The sequence below is a fragment of the Chelonia mydas genome, chromosome 23, assembly GCF_015237465.2.
Source record: "Chelonia mydas isolate rCheMyd1 chromosome 23, rCheMyd1.pri.v2, whole genome shotgun sequence".
In the NCBI taxonomy this organism is placed as follows: domain Eukaryota; kingdom Metazoa; phylum Chordata; order Testudines; family Cheloniidae; genus Chelonia; species Chelonia mydas.
In genome coordinates, this window is record NC_051263.2 from 18,445,768 (window position 1) to 18,462,367 (window position 16,600).

Sequence of the window (16,600 nt, forward strand, 5' to 3'; positions counted from 1 at the left end):
GCAGAGCCAGGCAGGGATCGGTTATCCCCAGGGCAGTTCACTCCTCTGTGAGCAATCGGCGCAGGCTCTCTGCAGACTCAGGCAGGCATCACATTTTGGGACGTTTCTCCCCAACTGGTCGGAAATGCCTTCCCCGTCCCCCCCCGGCCAGCGCCCCCCCGCTCCTGCCCAGCCAAGCCACCATGCCACAGCCTCGCCTTTGCGCTCTGTATTATACAAACCCCGTTCTGCACAGTGACCAGTTTGACATTTGCCAAAGAAATTCCCGTTACAATCCACGCGCTGGGAACGGGGCGAAGTCGACGTCCAGAGCCCGTCGCATGCTGGTGCCCGTCACTACTAACACGTGGATCATGGGAGGTGTGTGTGGGGGGGGGATGGGACCTGGGAGGTAGAATCCCCCCCCCCCCCCCCGCCACCTTCCAGTTCCCCCCAAATAAAATCCAGCGGGAAAAGGAAAAAAAAAAAGTGACCTTCTTCTTGTGTGTAACTTTTAAAGGAAAATCCACCGGACGCCGGCCAGGGCTGGAATGTCGAGAGTTTGAGTTCGTTTCCTAATTGAGCCGGACAGGAGTGGGGGGCTGTTTTGGGAGGGGCTCACTGGATGGGGGCGGGGAAGGGGAGCATCTGTCTCAGTTTGGGGAGAGGGATGTGGTGTGGGGGGTATGGCCAGACGCGGGGGAGGGAACATGAGGGGGGTGTCAGGGAGCTGATAGGTGTTGGGTGGGGCGGGGGGGGTGTATGTCCAGACTTTTAGAAAGGGGAGGGTTGGGGGGGGCGGTTAGTGCCAGTGGTAATGGGAGTTCAGTTGGTGGCCGATTCCCCAGCCAGGACCTGTCCCCCATATCTGAATGTGGGCAGGGGGGAGATTGAGGTTGCTGGGGGGGTCGTCTCAACCCATGGGGGGGGGGAGAATCCGTGCCCCACACCACCCTAGCGGGGAGGTTGTGTCAATCTCCCCCCGCATCTAATCCGCCTGATGCCACACACACCCCCGTCCAGCAGGGGAGCGTCCCCCCATGTGAGATTAACCCCTGGCTGTCCCTGCCTCCCCACACGGAGGTCAGACCAGCGTCCCTGGGGGGTGTCTCTCCACATCCAAGGGGGGGCCCAGGCTGGGGGAGGGGGCGCCGGGCCCGTCCGGGTAGAGGAGGTCTGCGAAGGGTCTGCCGGACAGAGGCACAGACAGACAGACAGACAGACGTGTGGGGTGGGGAGACAGATGTGGGGGGAGAGATGTGGGGGGAAGAGAGAGAGAGAAAGAGAAAGAGAGAGATTAGCCAGAGGAAGGTGCAGGGGGGAGAAGGATTAAGTCATAGCAGAGAGAGTCACCCTTCCCCGGACGCCTGGGTCCCTTCTTGCTGCCCCCTCCCCCCAACTCCAGGGAGCAGAGCCGGATGCCTGGGTCCTTTCCTGCCTCCCGCACCAACACCGGGGTCCCCCATGCCCCAACCCTGCAGCCAAGTCAGACGCCTGGGTCCTTAACCCCCCCGACACACACACACACCCCCACACCTCTCGGACGCCTGGGTCCTTTCCCCCAACACAGCCCATGCAGGTGGGGAGGGGGGCAGCCGATGAACGGCCGACGCCCTAGCAAGAGACGCATGAGCCTCCCCCGCCCCCCAAACAACCCCCTCTGGCTGGTGTACCCCTGCTGCGGGGGAGCGATGGGGGGGGGCTGATTCTGAGGGGGGGGGTCGGTCCCCTAGCCCCCAACCTTAACTCAGGGCTGCCAGCCCCCCCGACGCCCATACCTGCCCTGCAGCGGCTGCCCAGCGTAGCTCAGCGAATGGGGCAGGTAGCCCCCCGTCTCCGGCCGGGGGGGGGGTTCGGGCCAGCCACGGGGGGGCCCCCCTCTCCTGTCCCGGGGTGGGGGGGCCCCCCCCGCTCCCCCGGCATTCCGCAGGTACCAGTTCCGGAGCCCCTCCAGGGCCAAGGCCTTGTGGACGGCCCGGGGCGGGCGCTGGGGGGCCGGGGGCGGCGGCTGGCTCTGGGGAGGGGGCCCACAGGACTTGGCGCGCCCTGCCCGGCGTGGCAGGGGGCTCTCGGGGTACCCCCAGCCGGGAGGCGGGGGGGCATCGCGGCGCGAGAGGTGGTCTCCCGCCGGCCAGCACTGGCGCTCCAGGTAATAGTCCAGGAGGATCTCGGCGTAGGGGGGCCGGGGGGGGCCCCGGAAAGGGGGGTCTTCGGGGGGGGCCCCCCGCTCGATCAGGGCCTCCGAGCTGTTGCTGCGGCGGGTGCGGGCGGCGAAGGCTGGGGGGGCCCGGTCGGCGCTGGGGTCCCGGCTGGGGGGGCCGAGCTGGGAGTCCTGGCTCCCCGACCACTGACGGGTGGCTGGGGGGGCGTCCGGCCTGGGGGGCGGGCACAAAGAAAAGGGGGGGTTAGTGAGGGGTGGGGCATAGCAGGCACCCCAAATTAAGTACCACTGCCTCCAAAGTGACCCCCAGAGCCCCCCAATTCACCCCCCAACCCCAAAACCCAACGTCACGCCCCCACCTAGACAGATCCTGCCCAACTCCCGCTAAGCAGGACGGGAGACCGAGGGGTGAAGCGGAGACGCACGGGGGGGTCGCTGTGCTGCGGGGGTCAGGTGCGGGGCTCGGCAGACGGCGCTCTCCCCAGGCAGGTCTGGGCACTGTGGGGCACCATGGGGCAGGGGGTGGCTAGGGGGCGCTCTCCCCCAGGCAGGGCCGGGCGGGGCCCCGGGCGGGGCACTAGGGGGCGCTCTCCCTCGGGCGGGGCCGGGCAGGGCCCCGGGCAGGGCGCTAGGGGGCGCTCTCCCCCGGGCGGGGCCGGGCGGGGCCCCGGGGAGGGGGGGCGCTCTCCCCCAGTCGGGGCACTAGGGGGCGCTCTCCCCCGGGCGGTGCCGGGCAGGGCCCCGGGGAGGGGGGGCGCTCTCCCCCAGTCGGGGCACTAGGGGGCGCTCTCCCCCGGGTGGGGCGCTAGGGGGCACTCTCCCCCGGGCGGTGCCGGGCAGGGCCCCGGGGAGGGGGGCGCTCTCCCCCAGGCGGGGCACTAGGGGGCGCTCTCCCCCGGGCGGTGCCGGGCAGGGCCCCGGGGAGGGGGGCGCTCTCCCCCAGGCAGGGCCGGGGGGGGGCCGGGGAGGGGGGGCGCTCTCCCCCAGGCGGGGCTGGGGGGGGCGTTAGGGGGCGCTCTGCTCCGGTACCTGACATTGTGGCTCCCGCTGCAGATGGTCCGGGTGAGAACCGGGGTCGCTGGGACGCTCCGGCCCTCAAAGCTGGACACGCTCCGGGGCAGGGTCCGACTCGGGCTGAGGGGGAGCAAACAAAACCTGAGACCAGCTGGGCCTGGCCGGATGGGGGGCTGGGGGAACCCCACTGGCTGGGGGGGGGGGGTAAATGGGGGGAGCGGGAGGCAGCAGGGGAGACCAGGGGTGTGAGGAGCGGGTTGCGGGGGGGGACTGGCCTGTACCCACCTGGTAGGGCTGGCTAGCGAGCTGCGGCGGCTGGCGGCCCCCCCACCCAGCTCCGTGGGGGGCCCTCGCCAGCCAGGCCGGCGGTCGGGGCTGCCGGACACGGCGCGGAAGTGATCCCGGCTGCGGGGGGACGAGGGGCCCACCTTGGGCGGGTGGAAACCGTGGGGGTCGTCTGGAGGAGAGAACGCAAGGCAAGGGGTGGAACCCAGGAGTCCGGGCTGCAAGCCAAGCTCTCCACCCCACCTGCACTCTATCCCACCCCACCACACCCCACCTGTCCGGGGGCCCTGCCCCCTCAGCACCAGACCCCACTCCCCTCCCAGAGCCAGGGAGAGAACCCAGGCATCCTGGCTCCCAGGCCCCCCCGCTCTAACCACTAGCCCCCACTCCTCTCCCAGAGCCAGGGAGAGAACCCAGGAGTCCAGGCTCCCAGCCCCCCCCCGCTCTAACCACTAGCCCCCACTCCCCTCCCAGAGTCAGGGAGAGAACCCAGGTGTCCTGACACACTCACTGTTCTCGTGACTGGCCGATTCGGAGAGGGAGCTGTTCTCGGAGGTGAACGCCTCATCTTGGGGAATGGAAACAGGGAGATGGGTCAGTCCCCTATAAGCCCCCGCCGGTGACAGCCCCCCCAAGACTGCAATCCCCCCCACCCCTCTTAACAGACTTGGGGGTGCTGGAACATCCCCCCCTTCTGAAAATCTCTGGCATGCTGGCGGTCATGAATGCAGCGGGGGCAGTGAGGGGGAGGCCGGGCGGGGGGGTCAGGGGCGACCGAGGGGCTTGGCGGGGGGTCAGGGGACAGGAACTCAGGAGGGGTGATGAGGGAGAAGAGGGGTGTCCGAGGGGCTAGGGGGGCATCTGGGAAAAAAAGGGGGCTGTGAAGGCATTTGGGGGGGTCTGGGGGTATCCAAGGGACTATGGGGGTGTCAGGGAGAGAAGGGGGCCTGTGGGGGCGTTCGGGGGGCTCTGGTTCTCAGGGTGTGCCCCATGGGGTCAGGCCCGGGGGGCTCAGGGACGGTGGGGAGGTCCAGAGTGAGGGGCCCGGAGATTTCGGGGGGTTGGGATGCTGGGATGGGGGGGGGTCTCTCTCACCGTGCACTCCCCGGGGGGCCCCCAGCCGGGCCCGCGTCTCCCCCAGCTGCCCCTCCAGCTCCCGCAGGCGCTGGGCGGCCTCGGCCTGGACCTGCCGGCGCCGGCGCCGCTGCTGATCCGACAGCTCCGGGGCCAGGGCCAGGCGCCGCGCGGCCTCCACCACCTGCCGCTGCACGGCCAGCTCCCGGCACAGCTCCCACGCCAGCGCCTGGGGGGACGGGGGGTTAGAGACTGCGCCCCCCGGCTCCCACCGCCTCCCCCAATCCTCCCGGCTCCCGGCACAGCTCCCTCACCAGCGCCTGGGGGGACGGGGGGTTAGAGACTGCGCCCTCCGGCTCCCACCGCCTCCCCCCCGGCTCCCGGCACAGCTCCCACGCCAGCGCCTGGGGGGAGGGGGGGTTAGAGACTGCGCCCCCCGGCTCCCACCGCCCCCCCCAGTCCTCCCGGCTCCCGGCACAGCTCCCACGCCAGCGCCTGGGGGGACGGGGGGGTTAGAGACTGCACCCCCCGGCTCCCACAGCCCCCCCCGGCTCCCGGCACAGCTCCCACGCCAGCGCCTGGGGGGACGGGGGGTTAGAGACTGCGCCCCCCGGCTCCCACCGCCTCCCCCGGCTCCCACCTCCCCCCCCGGCTCCCGGCACAGCTCCCACGCCAGCGCCTGGGGGGAGGGGGGGTTAGAGACTGCGCCCCCCGGCTCCCACTGCCCCCACCAGTCCTCCCGGCACAGCTCCCACGCCAGCGCCTGAGGGGACGGGGGGTTAGAGACTGTGCCCCCCCGGCTCCCACCGCCTCCCCCAATCCTCCCGGCTCCCGGCACAGCTCCCACGCCAGCGCCTGGGGGGAGGGGGGGTTAGAGACTGCGCCCCCCGGCTCCCACCGCCTCCCCCAATCCTCCCGGCTCCCGGCACAGCTCCCTCACCAGCGCCTGGGGGGACGGGGGGTTAGAGACTGCGCCCTCCGGCTCCCACCGCCTCCCCCCCGGCTCCCGGCACAGCTCCCACGCCAGCGCCTGGGGGGAGGGGGGGTTAGAGACTGCGCCCCCCGGCTCCCACCGCCTCCCCCAATCCTCCCGGCTCCCGGCACAGCTCCCACGCCAGCGCCTGGGGGGAGGGGGGGTTAGAGACTGCGCCCCCCGGCTCCCACCGCCCCCCCCAGTCCTCCCGGCTCCCGGCACAGCTCCCACGCCAGCGCCTGGGGGGACGGGGGGGTTAGAGACTGCACCCCCCGGCTCCCACAGCCCCCCCCCGGCTCCCGGCACAGCTCCCACGCCAGCGCCTGGGGGGACGGGGGGTTAGAGACTGCGCCCCCCGGCTCCCACCGCCTCCCCCGGCTCCCACCTCCCCCCCCGGCTCCCGGCACAGCTCCCACGCCAGCGCCTGGGGGGAGGGGGGGTTAGAGACTGCGCCCCCCCGGCTCCCACTGCCCCCACCAGTCCTCCCGGCACAGCTCCCACGCCAGCGCCTGAGGGGACGGGGGGTTAGAGACTGTGCCCCCCCGGCTCCCACCGCCTCCCCCAATCCTCCCGGCTCCCGGCACAGCTCCCACGCCAGCGCCTGGGGGGAGGGGGGGTTAGAGACTGCGCCCCCCGGCACCCCCCGCCTCCCCCAATCCCCCCGGCTCCCGGCACAGCTCCCACGCCAGCGCCTGGGGGGAGGGGGGGTTAGAGACTGCGCCCCCCGGCTCCCACCGCCCCCCCCGGCTCCCGGCACAGCTTCCACGCCAGCGCCTGGGGGGACGGGGGGTTAGAGACTGCGCCCCCTGGCTCCCACCGCCTCCCCCGGCTCCCACCACCCCCCCCGGCTCCCGGCACAGCTCCCACGCCAGCGCCTGGGGGGACGGGGGGTTAGAGACGGCGCCCCCCCGGCTCCCACCGCCCCTCCCCCGGCTCCCGGCACAGCTCCCATGCCAGCGCCTGGGGGAAAGGGGGTTAGAGACTGCGCCCCCCGGCTCCCACAGCCCCTCCCCCGGCTCCCGGCACAGCTCCCACGCCAGCGCCTGGGGGGACGGGGGGTTAGAGACGGCGCCCCCCCCGGCTCCCACAGCCCCTCCCCCGGCTCCCGGCACAGCTCCCACGCCAGCGCCTGGGGGAAAGGGGGTTAGAGACTGCACCCCCCCCGGCTCCCACTGCCCCCCCCCCCAGTCCTCCTGGCTCCCAGCACAGCTCCCACGCTAGCGCCTGGGGGGACGCGGGGTTAGAGACTGTGTGCCCCCCCCACACCCAGCCACAGCCCCCCTCCCAACTCCTCCATGCCCCCCCTTCCCCACAAGCCCACCCCCTCTTTCCTGTCCCCCCAGCCCCACCCCCCCCAGGCTCCTCCTCACCTCAGCTCCAGGTCCCCGGTGGGCAGGCACCCCTCTTCTCCGGACGGGGTGGGGTCTCTCCCCCGGCTCCAGCGGGTACTCGGGGGGCAGCTTCCCTGTCAGCTCCTGGGGGCAGGCAGGGGCACAAGCCTTAGGAGAACAGCCTGCTGTCGCTATGCAGCTAATGGCAGAAGATAACAACCTACTACTGCCGGAGGGGAGGGGATGGAGAAGGAGAATAGCCTACTCTTGGTATGCGGCTAACAGAGCTGCACCGCACGACAGGTTGTGGGTTCAGATCACGCTGGAGAGGAGGATAACAACCCACTGCCGCTGATGGGGGGAAATGGAGAACAACCTACTCGAGCAACACAGCTAATGGGGTCACGCCATTAAATCTAGGGGCAGCATAGGGAGCCGCTCCAGGTTGTGGGTTCAAATCCTGGGGAGGGCTGGAGACCATGGATAGCAACCTACTACTGCTGATGGGACGGAGCAGGATAAGAGCCTACCATGCCTGCACAGCTCGCGACACGGCTCCCTCAGATCTAGAGGGGACGGTCCAGGTTCAAATCCCCCTTGGCGCTGAAGGGGGAGAGGCAGAGAAGGATAATAGCCTACTATAGCTATGCAGCTACCAAGGCACTGCGTTAACTCCCAGGCAGGGCTGGCACGCGGGAGGGGTCCCGGATACTCACGGCCTCCTGCAGACAGAGCCGGCGCAGCTCGGCGACCCGCAGCCCCAGCGCCTCCCGCAGGCCCCGCTGCCGCTCCAGCAGCTCCTGCAGCCGCAGCCGCAAGCTGGGTTCCCGCACCAGGGCATCTGCGCGGGGGTGGGAGAGAGGAGACGGGGGTCACAGCTGATGGGGGTGTGGGGGGGAGATGGGGAGGGGTCAGAGTTGCGGGGGGGAGACAGGAGGATGTGGGGGTCACAGCCAGGAAAGGGATATGTGGGGGGGGAGGCATGGGCAGGCTGGGGAGTTCTGTGGGGGTGGGGTCGGACAAGGGGTAAGGTAAGGGCTGGGGGGGGTCAGGGCAGGGCAGGAGGGGGTCATTGGGGGCGGGTCCAGGGTCCTAGGGGGGCGGGGCCATTACCTGCTGAGCTGTAACTGGAGGAGGTGATGAGCTGCCCTTTGACCTCCATGCTGGGGCCAGGGGGGCAGCGCGGGGGGGCCGGGTCAGGCCTGGCTAAGAGCCATGAGCTCCCATCCCCAACCTCTGTGGGGGGAGAGAGAGAGAGAGATGGGGTGAGGGGGACCCAGGGCACTTCCCCTTGCCAGGCCGCTGCCCCCCACCACATACAGTGCCCCACTGGCCCCATCCAACCCCTCCCCCGAGCCAGCCAGTCCCCACCCTGGGGCCAGTGCCCCCTAGAGGGGAAAGGCCCCATTCCTGCCTCCCACTACTAGTCCTCGCCCTGCGATGGTCAGGGGGGTGGGGGGGAATCTAAGGCCTCGGACCTGGAAAGAAAGGAGACAAATGCCACTAAGAAACATCCAGGAGGTTTCTGGGCAGGTCCAGGGAGAGAACCCAGGAGTCCTGGCTCCCAGCCCCCCCTGCTGTAACCACTAGACCCCAATCCCTCCCAAAGGGAACATGCCATATAATCTCTGCCCCACCCCCATCACACAGGACCCTCCAAAGGCAGAACTGCGGGTGTGCCCCCCCTCCCACAAAGGGACCAGGGGGAACCAGGCCTCTGTGGGGTGCCCCACAGCCCCAAAAGGGCTGGGGGCAAGATTGACAATAGGCCCCGCCCCAGCTCTCCCAGCCCCCCAGAGGTGGGCCAGGGACCCAGGTGTCCAGATCCGTACCCCTAAACGCCATCACAACAACCTTAGCCCCTGAGGGGCGTCAGGAGAAATGGGGTCCGCGCCTCCCAGAACTGCCCGCCAGGCTCCAGCCCAGGGATGGGGGGAGGGAGGGATTTGGAATGGGGACCCAGGTGTCCGGGAGGGGGAGGGGTCCTGGGCAAGTTGCTCAGGATCCTCAATGGACGGCAGCGAATTCCTGTTCCGTGAATGGTTCTTGTCCACAGCCCCTAGGCTGGGCTGGCAGGGGGCTGCGGGTCAGGAGTGTGGGGCACCGGCAGGGCTGGGGGGCTGGGGGCCCAGGGCTGGGCTGGCAGGGGGCTGCGGGTCAGGAGTGTGGGGCACCGGCAGGGCTGGGGGGCTGGGGGCCCAGGGCTGGGCTGGCAGGGGGCTGCGGGTCGGGAGTGGGGGGCACCGGCAGGGCTGGGGGCCCAGGGCTGGGCTGGCAGGGGGGCTGCGGGTTGGGAGTGAGGGGCACCGGCAGGGCTGGGGGCCCAGGGCTGGGCTGGCAGGGGGCTGCGGGTCGGGAGTGGGGGGCACCGGCAGGGCCAGGGGGGCCACCGGAAGTCCTTGCGACACCCCACACCGGCACGTCACAGCGTCTGGCCCCTGGGGCTCGTCTGATTCCGCAGCCCCAGCTCGGCCCCGGGCAGGACTCGACAGGTCCCCTCCTGGGATCCTCACAGGAGCAATTTCCTGCTAACACCTTCAGCGCTGCCCCAGCCCGGGAGCTTCCGCCCCCACCCCCACTAGAGAACCCAGGAGTCCTAGCTCCCAGCACCCCCAACCCCCACTCCCCTCCCAGAGCCAGGGAGAGAACCCAGGAGTCCTGGCTCCCAAGCCCCCCAGCTCTAACCCACCAGCCCCCACTCCCCTCCCAGAGCCAGGGAGAGACCCCAGGAGTCCTGGCTCCCAGACCCCCCCCCACTCTAACCCACCAGCCCCACTCCCCTCGCAGAGCCGAGGAGAGAACCCAGGAGTCCTGGCTCCCAGCACCCCCAACCCCCACTCCCCTCCCAGAGCCAGGGAGAGAACCCAGGAGTCCTGGCTCCCAAGCCCCCCCTGCTCTAACCCACCAGCCCCCACTCCCCTCGCAGAGCCGGGGGGAGAACCCAGGAGTCCTGGCTCCCAGACCCACCCTCTCCCTCTAACCCACCAGCCCTCACTCCCCTCCCAGAGCCAGGGGGAGAACCCAGGAGTCCGGGTTCCAGTTTCCAATCCAGAGGTGATCCCCAAGCTCAGCCATTAACCCCACTAGCCACGTCGGAGTTAAGAGCACGGGGGGGGGGATAAGTTTTATTGTGTTGGGGGGGCGGAGGAGGGGAGGGGCAGTTCGGTGCTGGGGAGAGGAGATCAGCAGCCGACCCCACCCCATTGCAATCAGGAGTGACTCTAGAGTGACCCCGGGGGGACTTAGATCAGCCCCCCCCCACTCTAACTTTGTTCCACGAGTTCGCGGCTCTGACCCTCGTGGGGGGCTGGGATTGGGGGGGCTTTTCCCTTTGCCCCCCTTTCTCAGGGTCTTGGGGGGGCTGTTTCCCCCGCAAGCACAGCGGCTGGGGGCAGGACTCACCTGGGGGGCGGGGGGGGGGCGCGACGAGCTCCCCCCCACGCGAGCCCGACGAGCTGGGAGCGAAGTGCCGCGATCCGGGGCCACGGCGGGGAGTGGGGGCGGGGCCGCGCCTTTAACCCCTGACGCGCCGGGGCCGGGCCACGCCGCCAGGTACAGGCCACCGGGGACACACACACACCCAGGGCCACACACAGCCAGGGACAAGCCACCGGGGGGGGGACACACCACCAGGTACACACACAGCCAGGTACAGGCCACTGGGGACACACACACAGCCAGGGACACACCAGCCGGGACACACACACAGCCAGGTACAGGCCACCGGGGACACACACAGACCCAGGTACAGGCCACCGGGGACACACACCCAGGGACACACACACACACTGGGACACACACACCCAGGGACAGGCCACCGGGGACACACACAGCCAGGGACAGGCCACCAGGGACACACACACCCCTGGACACACACACAGCCAGGTACAGGCCACCGGGGGGACACACCCAGGGACACACACAGCCAGGGACTGGCTGCCTGAGACACGCCTGCCACTCCTGGACACGCACACCCAGGGGGACACACACCCCAGGACACACACACAGCCAGGTACAGGCCACCGGACACACACACACACCCAGGGACAAACACACACCCAGGGACAGGCCACTGGAGGCACACACACTCACAAGGACAGGCCACTGGGGGGGGACACCGCCAGGGACACACACAGCCAGGGACAGGCCACCGGGGAGACACACCCAGGGACACACACAGCCAAGGACTGGCTGCCTGGGACATGCCTGCCACTCCCGGACACGCACACCCAGGGACACACCACCCAGGACGTGCACAGCCAGGGACAGGCCACCAGGGACACACACTGCCAGGTACAGGCCACCGGGGACACACAGCCAGGGACACACACAGCCAGGGACACACCTGCCACTCCCGGACACGCACACCCAGGGACACACCATCCAGGACGTGCACAGCCAGGGACAGGCCGCCAGGGACACACACAGCCTGGGACACACACAGCTAGGGACTGGCTGCCTGGGACACACCTGCCGCTCCCAGACACGCACACCCAGGGACACACCATCCAGGACGTGCACAGCCAGGGACAGGCCGCCAGGGACACACACAGCCAGGTACAGGCCACCGGGGACACACAGCCAGGGACACACACAGCCAGGGACTGGCTGCCTGGGACACACCTGCCGTTCCCGGACACGCACACCCAGGGACACACCACCCAGGACACGCACACCCAGGTACACACCACCCAGGATGTGCACAGCCAGGGACAGGCCGCCAGGGACACACACAGCCTGGGACATGCAGCCAGGGACACACGCACCGGGACACGCACCCAGGGATCTACACACCAGCCGTGACACACCCAAGTACACCCCGTCCGTGATACACACAGAGATCTCCACATGCAGAGTGAGACACAGTACACCCGAGCTACACACACACTGATACACACACACTTATCTCGCCCTCTCTCACACAGAGACACACTCACGTACACACAACACAGACACAAGGTAACAGATGTACACACCAGGCACCAACACGTACGCAAGCCAACACACACCCAGACTAACACCTACACCAGGTAACACTATAACACAACACACGCTAAAGCAACAATACAACACAAAACACACGGACAGTAACACCACACAAGGCAAAGCACGCTCCAACGCCCCACAGTCTCACACACAAAACAATACAGCACGACATGCACACCCAGTAACACCTACACAAGGTAACACACTCTGACACAACGACACAGAGACACACCAACACAACACACACACAAGCAGGGTAGCACACACTGTAACACACCGACACACAATCTCCAGAGAACCCCGGCGTCCGGCAGGAACCGCAAGCGCTGCAGGGGTTAAGCAGTCCCGCACCCTGGCCCATGCCCTGGACTGAGGGGCTCCCCCCCACGTATTTGGGGACCCCCGGCCCGGTGGCTGCGGGGCTGGCAGGGCCTGTTTGTGCTGCCCCCCACCCCATGGCGCAGGGCTGGAGGGGGCATCCCACACATTCCCGGCTGCGGCCTGGGCAGGTACAGAGCGAGGGGGGAGGAGGTGCCCCAGAGCACAGCCCCACTCCACAGCACAGCCCCACTGAACCCACCCCACAGTGCCCCTGAGGCTCCACACAGCCCCACTGAATTTACCCCACAGCATCCCCTGCCCAGCCCTCCACCCCACAGCCCCCCCCAACCCAGTGCCTGGCCCTGACTGCCAGGAGAGAGCGCCCCCTGCTGGTATCCCCCTATTGTGTTCCTACCTGGTCCCCCACCCAGGGGCTGAACCAAGCAGCCCCCCCATAGCACAGGGCCGCCCCCAGTGCCAGCAAACATTTGCTGACAGGGTTTAATGCCAGAAAAGCCGGAAAGGATCTGTGTGAAATTCACCCCTGGACTCACCAGGGTTTCCTGCTCAAGGAAACTGTTTGGGATGCTGGCCCCCAGAAAACGGAACCCCCTCCCGCAGCGGGGTGTTTCTCTTTCAGCAGCTGTTCCCCAGTCCCCCCACCCCAGAGGTGGCTGCACCTCAGCGCCGGGCAAGCCATTCCTGTGCGGCGTTATGTGCGGCTGTTCCCCAGCTGTCCTGCCCCAGAGGTGGCTGCATCTCAGGGCTGGGCGAGCCCTCCCTGTGCGGTGTTGTGTGCGGCCTTTTCCCAGCTGCCCCACCCCAGAGGTGGCTGCATCCCAAAGGTGGCTAAATGGTCCCTGTGCAGCTGGTTCCCGGTTGCCCCGCCCCAGAGTTAGTTGCAACACACCCCGCCAGCTAATTACATGGCGTACTTTCCCTCCTCTCTCAAAGGCACAAGGACACCGGTGGCACCAGTCGGACGGGCCTCCTGCATTCCAGAGTCCCGGCATAACCAGCCCAGGAATGAATCATCTATCAGAAGGCAGCCAGGACTCCTGGGTTCTCTCCCCGGCTCTGGGAGGGGAGCGGGGTCTGGTGGTTAGAGCAGGGAGGGCTGGGAGCCCAGACTCCTGGGTTCCTACCCTGCTCTGGGAGGGGAGTGAGGTCCAGTGGTTAGAGCGGGGGGGGGGGGGGGCGCTGGGAGCCCGGACTCCTGGGTTCTCTCCCCGGCTCAGTGCAGGGAGGGGCGTCTGTCCATTTTCCTGACTCTCATTAAAATTGGGATTAACAACTCGGCGGTTGCTGGCGCAATCAGCTGACTCAAAAGTTGCTTAGGGGTCCAGGGACAATCCCTGAGTCAGGGCCTGGGCCCCTCCAGCCCCCCTCTGGCCTGTGCATATTGATGGGGGGGGCCCTCTTTCCTCTTTGGCGCTGAAAGGGTTAAAATGCCCCCTGCCCCCAGAGACCACGGCCAGCCCCACTGAGTGAGGAGAGGTGCTGGGCCAGGGAGATTCAGCAGCAACCTCTCCCTGCCGCAGGAAGTCGGTCACTCTGCCATGCAGCCAGGCCAAAGCATTGTTAACCCCACGCCCCAGGAACCCAGGAGTCCTGGCTCCCAGCCCCCACATCCCCCAGCACTCGCCACTAGACCCTACTCCCCTCCCAGAGCCAAGGAGAGAACCCAGGAGTCCTGGCTCCCAGCCCCCCCCCCCACCAATCTAACCACTAGACCCCACTCCCCTCCCAGAGCTGGGGAGAGAACCCAGGAGTCCTGGCTCTCAGCCCCTCCCTCCCCCCACTTTAGCCCGCTAGCAACTCAGCATCAACTCCCCCCTGCCCCTGTTTCCAGTTCCGGTTACCCTCAGATCAGCCACCCCAACTGCCCCTGTCACTGGACCAGAGCCCTCGCCGGACGCTGAGATGCAGCCACCTCTGGGGCAGAGCGGACGCACAGGGCCTCAGGAACACGTTCCAGCTAAGCTCTGCCAGTCCCCCCAGCCCCCCCAGCACAGCACCCACCTGCCCTCCAGCCTGCTCCCAACCCCACGGTGTCCCCCAGCGCCCGGCCCTTATGGCCAGGAGGGAGCTTATCCCACTCCACACATACCCCACTGAGCCAGCCAGTCCCCTGCCGTAGGGCTGGACGGGAGCCGATGCACCCTGGAGGGGACAGGCCCCATTCCCTGCCCCCATGAGCCAGCCAGTCCCCCGCCCTGGGGCTGGATGGGAGCCGGTGCCCCCTAGAGGGGACAGGCCCCTGCCCCATTCCCTGCCCCCCTGAGCCAGCCAGTCCCCTGCCCTGGGGCTGGATGGGAGCCGGTGCCCCCTAGAGGGGACAGGCCCCTGCCCCATTCCCTGCCCCCCTGAGCCAGCCAGTCCCCCGCCCTGGGGCTGGATGGGAGCCAATGCCCCCTAGAGGGGACAGGCCCCAGGCCCCAGGCCCCATTCCCGCCCCCCTGAGCCAGCCAGTCCCCCTATAACCTATTTTCCAGGGGGGTCTCTCTTACCTTTGCTCTCTGGAGTGCGCTGTTCTGCTTCCTGGATCGGTGGACGCACAACCGCCCTGTGTGTGTCTGTGTGTGAGTCAGGCCCCAGTCCAGGGGTGCAAGGGGGGGTCCCCAAGCTTCCCCCCCCTCCCTGGTTTAATCCATCCAGCTGGTTCCCGGATCCATCCCAGCTCTTTTTCTGCTGAAACTGCCCAGGCTACACCTCCCCTGCGCCTGTTTCACACCCTCCCTGCTGCCAACAGGCGGAGGAGGGAGTGGGGGGGTGCGTGGAGGGGGGGTTGTACAGTCGGACAGCTGCTGGCTGGTTATTGAGCATTGGCAAACCGGCTCCCGATGCAACACCGACAGAGACCCATTGCCCAGGCCGGGGGTAGCCCCCCCCGCACAGGCCGGCCGGGTGTAGCTCACACACACACAGCGTGTGTTGTCATTCGAATTCGCCTGCTCCAGGGGTTAACCCTTGGGGCGCTGGAGGGAATGGAGGGGGCGGGGCCCGTTGTGACGCAGAGATTGGCTGTAAGGGGGGGCTGTAAGGGGGGTACACACACCACACCACAGAGCTGGCCAGACACCCACACCGTGTTGACCGACACACACCAGGACAACTGATACACAGTCACCTCCTCCGCCTGACGACTGGCAGACACAGAGATGCACAATCCCAACCCCCCCACACACACACAACTGATACACAGGTAGACAATTGCACACACAGATGCGCAGTCACACACACAGACACACCGTGACAATTGATACACACCGAGAGACAACTGCACCCCCCGTCTGACACACAACCAGAGACGCACCATCGTACGCACACCATGGCAACCGACACACCCAGAGAGATGCACAGTCCCACCCACACCGCCATGGCTGATACACGCAGCGACGCACAGCTGGACGCACAGCACGGCAGCTGATACACACGGATACACAACTGCACACACCATGGCAACTGACACATAAACAGGCAAACACAATCACACACACCTACCACGAGAACTGATACACACACAGACACACAATCGGACACACACCATGACAACCGAGACCCACAAAGAGCTACACAATCGCACCATGGCAACTGATATGTAGAGATGCACAATCACACACACACACACAAACCCCACAACAACCAATACACACAGAGAGGAACATGATCACACATCCCCCAACAAAACTGGTGTGTGCACGCGCACACACACACACACAATCTTGCATGCACAACAATGACTGACAGGTGCACACACTCGCACGGCAACAAGTCTCACACACAAACCCACAAACCACCACTGACAGAGACACCCGCAGGGACACAAGCCCCACGTGCCGTTGGACACACCGGCAGACTCACAAACACACATGTGCGAACAGAGAAGGGGGCTCAGCCCGAGGGGCTTACGGGTGGGACCCCCGAAAATCCACGTGAGGCTTGTGCCTGTCCCCCCATGTAACCCCAGTCAGAACCCAGCGGGGCCTGGGCAAGTCCAGGTCTGGTAAGAGCAACCCCTGCTGGCCAACCCTGGAACTGCAGCTACAACTGTACCCCCATACGGACCTAGGGGGCCCCTGCGGGTCGGGAGTGAGGGTCACCGGCAGAGCTGTGGGGGGGTCCCAGGGCTGTGGGGGGCAGGGAGCTGTGGGTCAGGAGTGAGGGGCACCGGCAGAGCTGTGGGGGGGCCCAGGGCTGTGTGGGGCAGGGGGCTGCGGGCCGGGAGTGAGGGGCACCGGCAGAGCTGTGGGGGGGCCAGGGCTGTGGGGGGCAGGGGGCTGCGGGCCGGGAGTGAGGGGCACCGGCAGAGCTGTGGGGGGGCCAGGGCTGGGCTGGCAGGGGCTGTGGGTCAGGAGTGAGGGGCACCGGCAGAGCTGTGGGGGGGCCAGGGCTGTGGGGGGCAGGGGGCTGTGGGTCGGGAGTGAGGGGTCACAGGCAGAGCTGTGGGGGGGGCCAGGGCTGGGCTGGCAGGAG

At 67.8% G+C, this 16,600-nt stretch overlaps 1 protein-coding gene across 3 annotated transcripts; it reads right to left on the reverse strand.

Moving 5' to 3' along the window:
* Positions 1–193: 193 nt before the first annotated feature.
* CCDC120 (coiled-coil domain containing 120) lies at positions 194–15,816 on the reverse strand. Of its 3 annotated transcripts, none has more exons than XM_043534384.1 (10): positions 14,635–15,816; positions 7,931–8,053; positions 7,534–7,658; positions 6,857–6,961; positions 4,535–4,742; positions 3,951–4,007; positions 3,440–3,611; positions 3,170–3,274; positions 1,758–2,354; positions 194–1,166 (listed from the first exon to the last, which is right to left on the reverse strand). In XM_043534384.1, exons 2-10 carry the CDS (start codon positions 7,977–7,979, stop codon positions 1,064–1,066), a joined length of 1,521 nt encoding a protein of 506 aa, XP_043390319.1. In that variant the 5' UTR covers positions 7,980–8,053; positions 14,635–15,816; the 3' UTR covers positions 194–1,063. The 3 variants fall into 3 exon arrangements, with proteins under 3 accessions (XP_043390319.1, XP_043390320.1, XP_037744290.1); XM_043534385.1 differs by lacking the exon at positions 14,635–15,816 and adding an exon at positions 10,220–10,363; XM_037888362.2 differs by having other exon boundaries at positions 194–2,354; positions 14,635–15,815.
* Between the last annotated feature and the right edge of the window lie 784 nt (positions 15,817–16,600).

Excerpts from the sequence above, each read along its gene's own strand:
- CCDC120 (XM_043534384.1), bottom strand. The coding sequence starts at position 7,979 with ATGGAGGTCAAAGGGCAGCTCATCACCTCCTCCAGTTACAGCTCAGCA. Across the intron at positions 4,008-4,534 it reads GGCCCCCCGGGGAGTGCACG|ATGAGGCGTTCACCTCCGAG; the intron begins GTGAGAGAGACC and ends CCATTCCCCAAG. Across the intron at positions 2,355-3,169 it reads AGCGGGAGCCACAATGTCAG|GCCGGACGCCCCCCCAGCCA; the intron begins GTACCGGAGCAG and ends CCCGCCCCCCAG.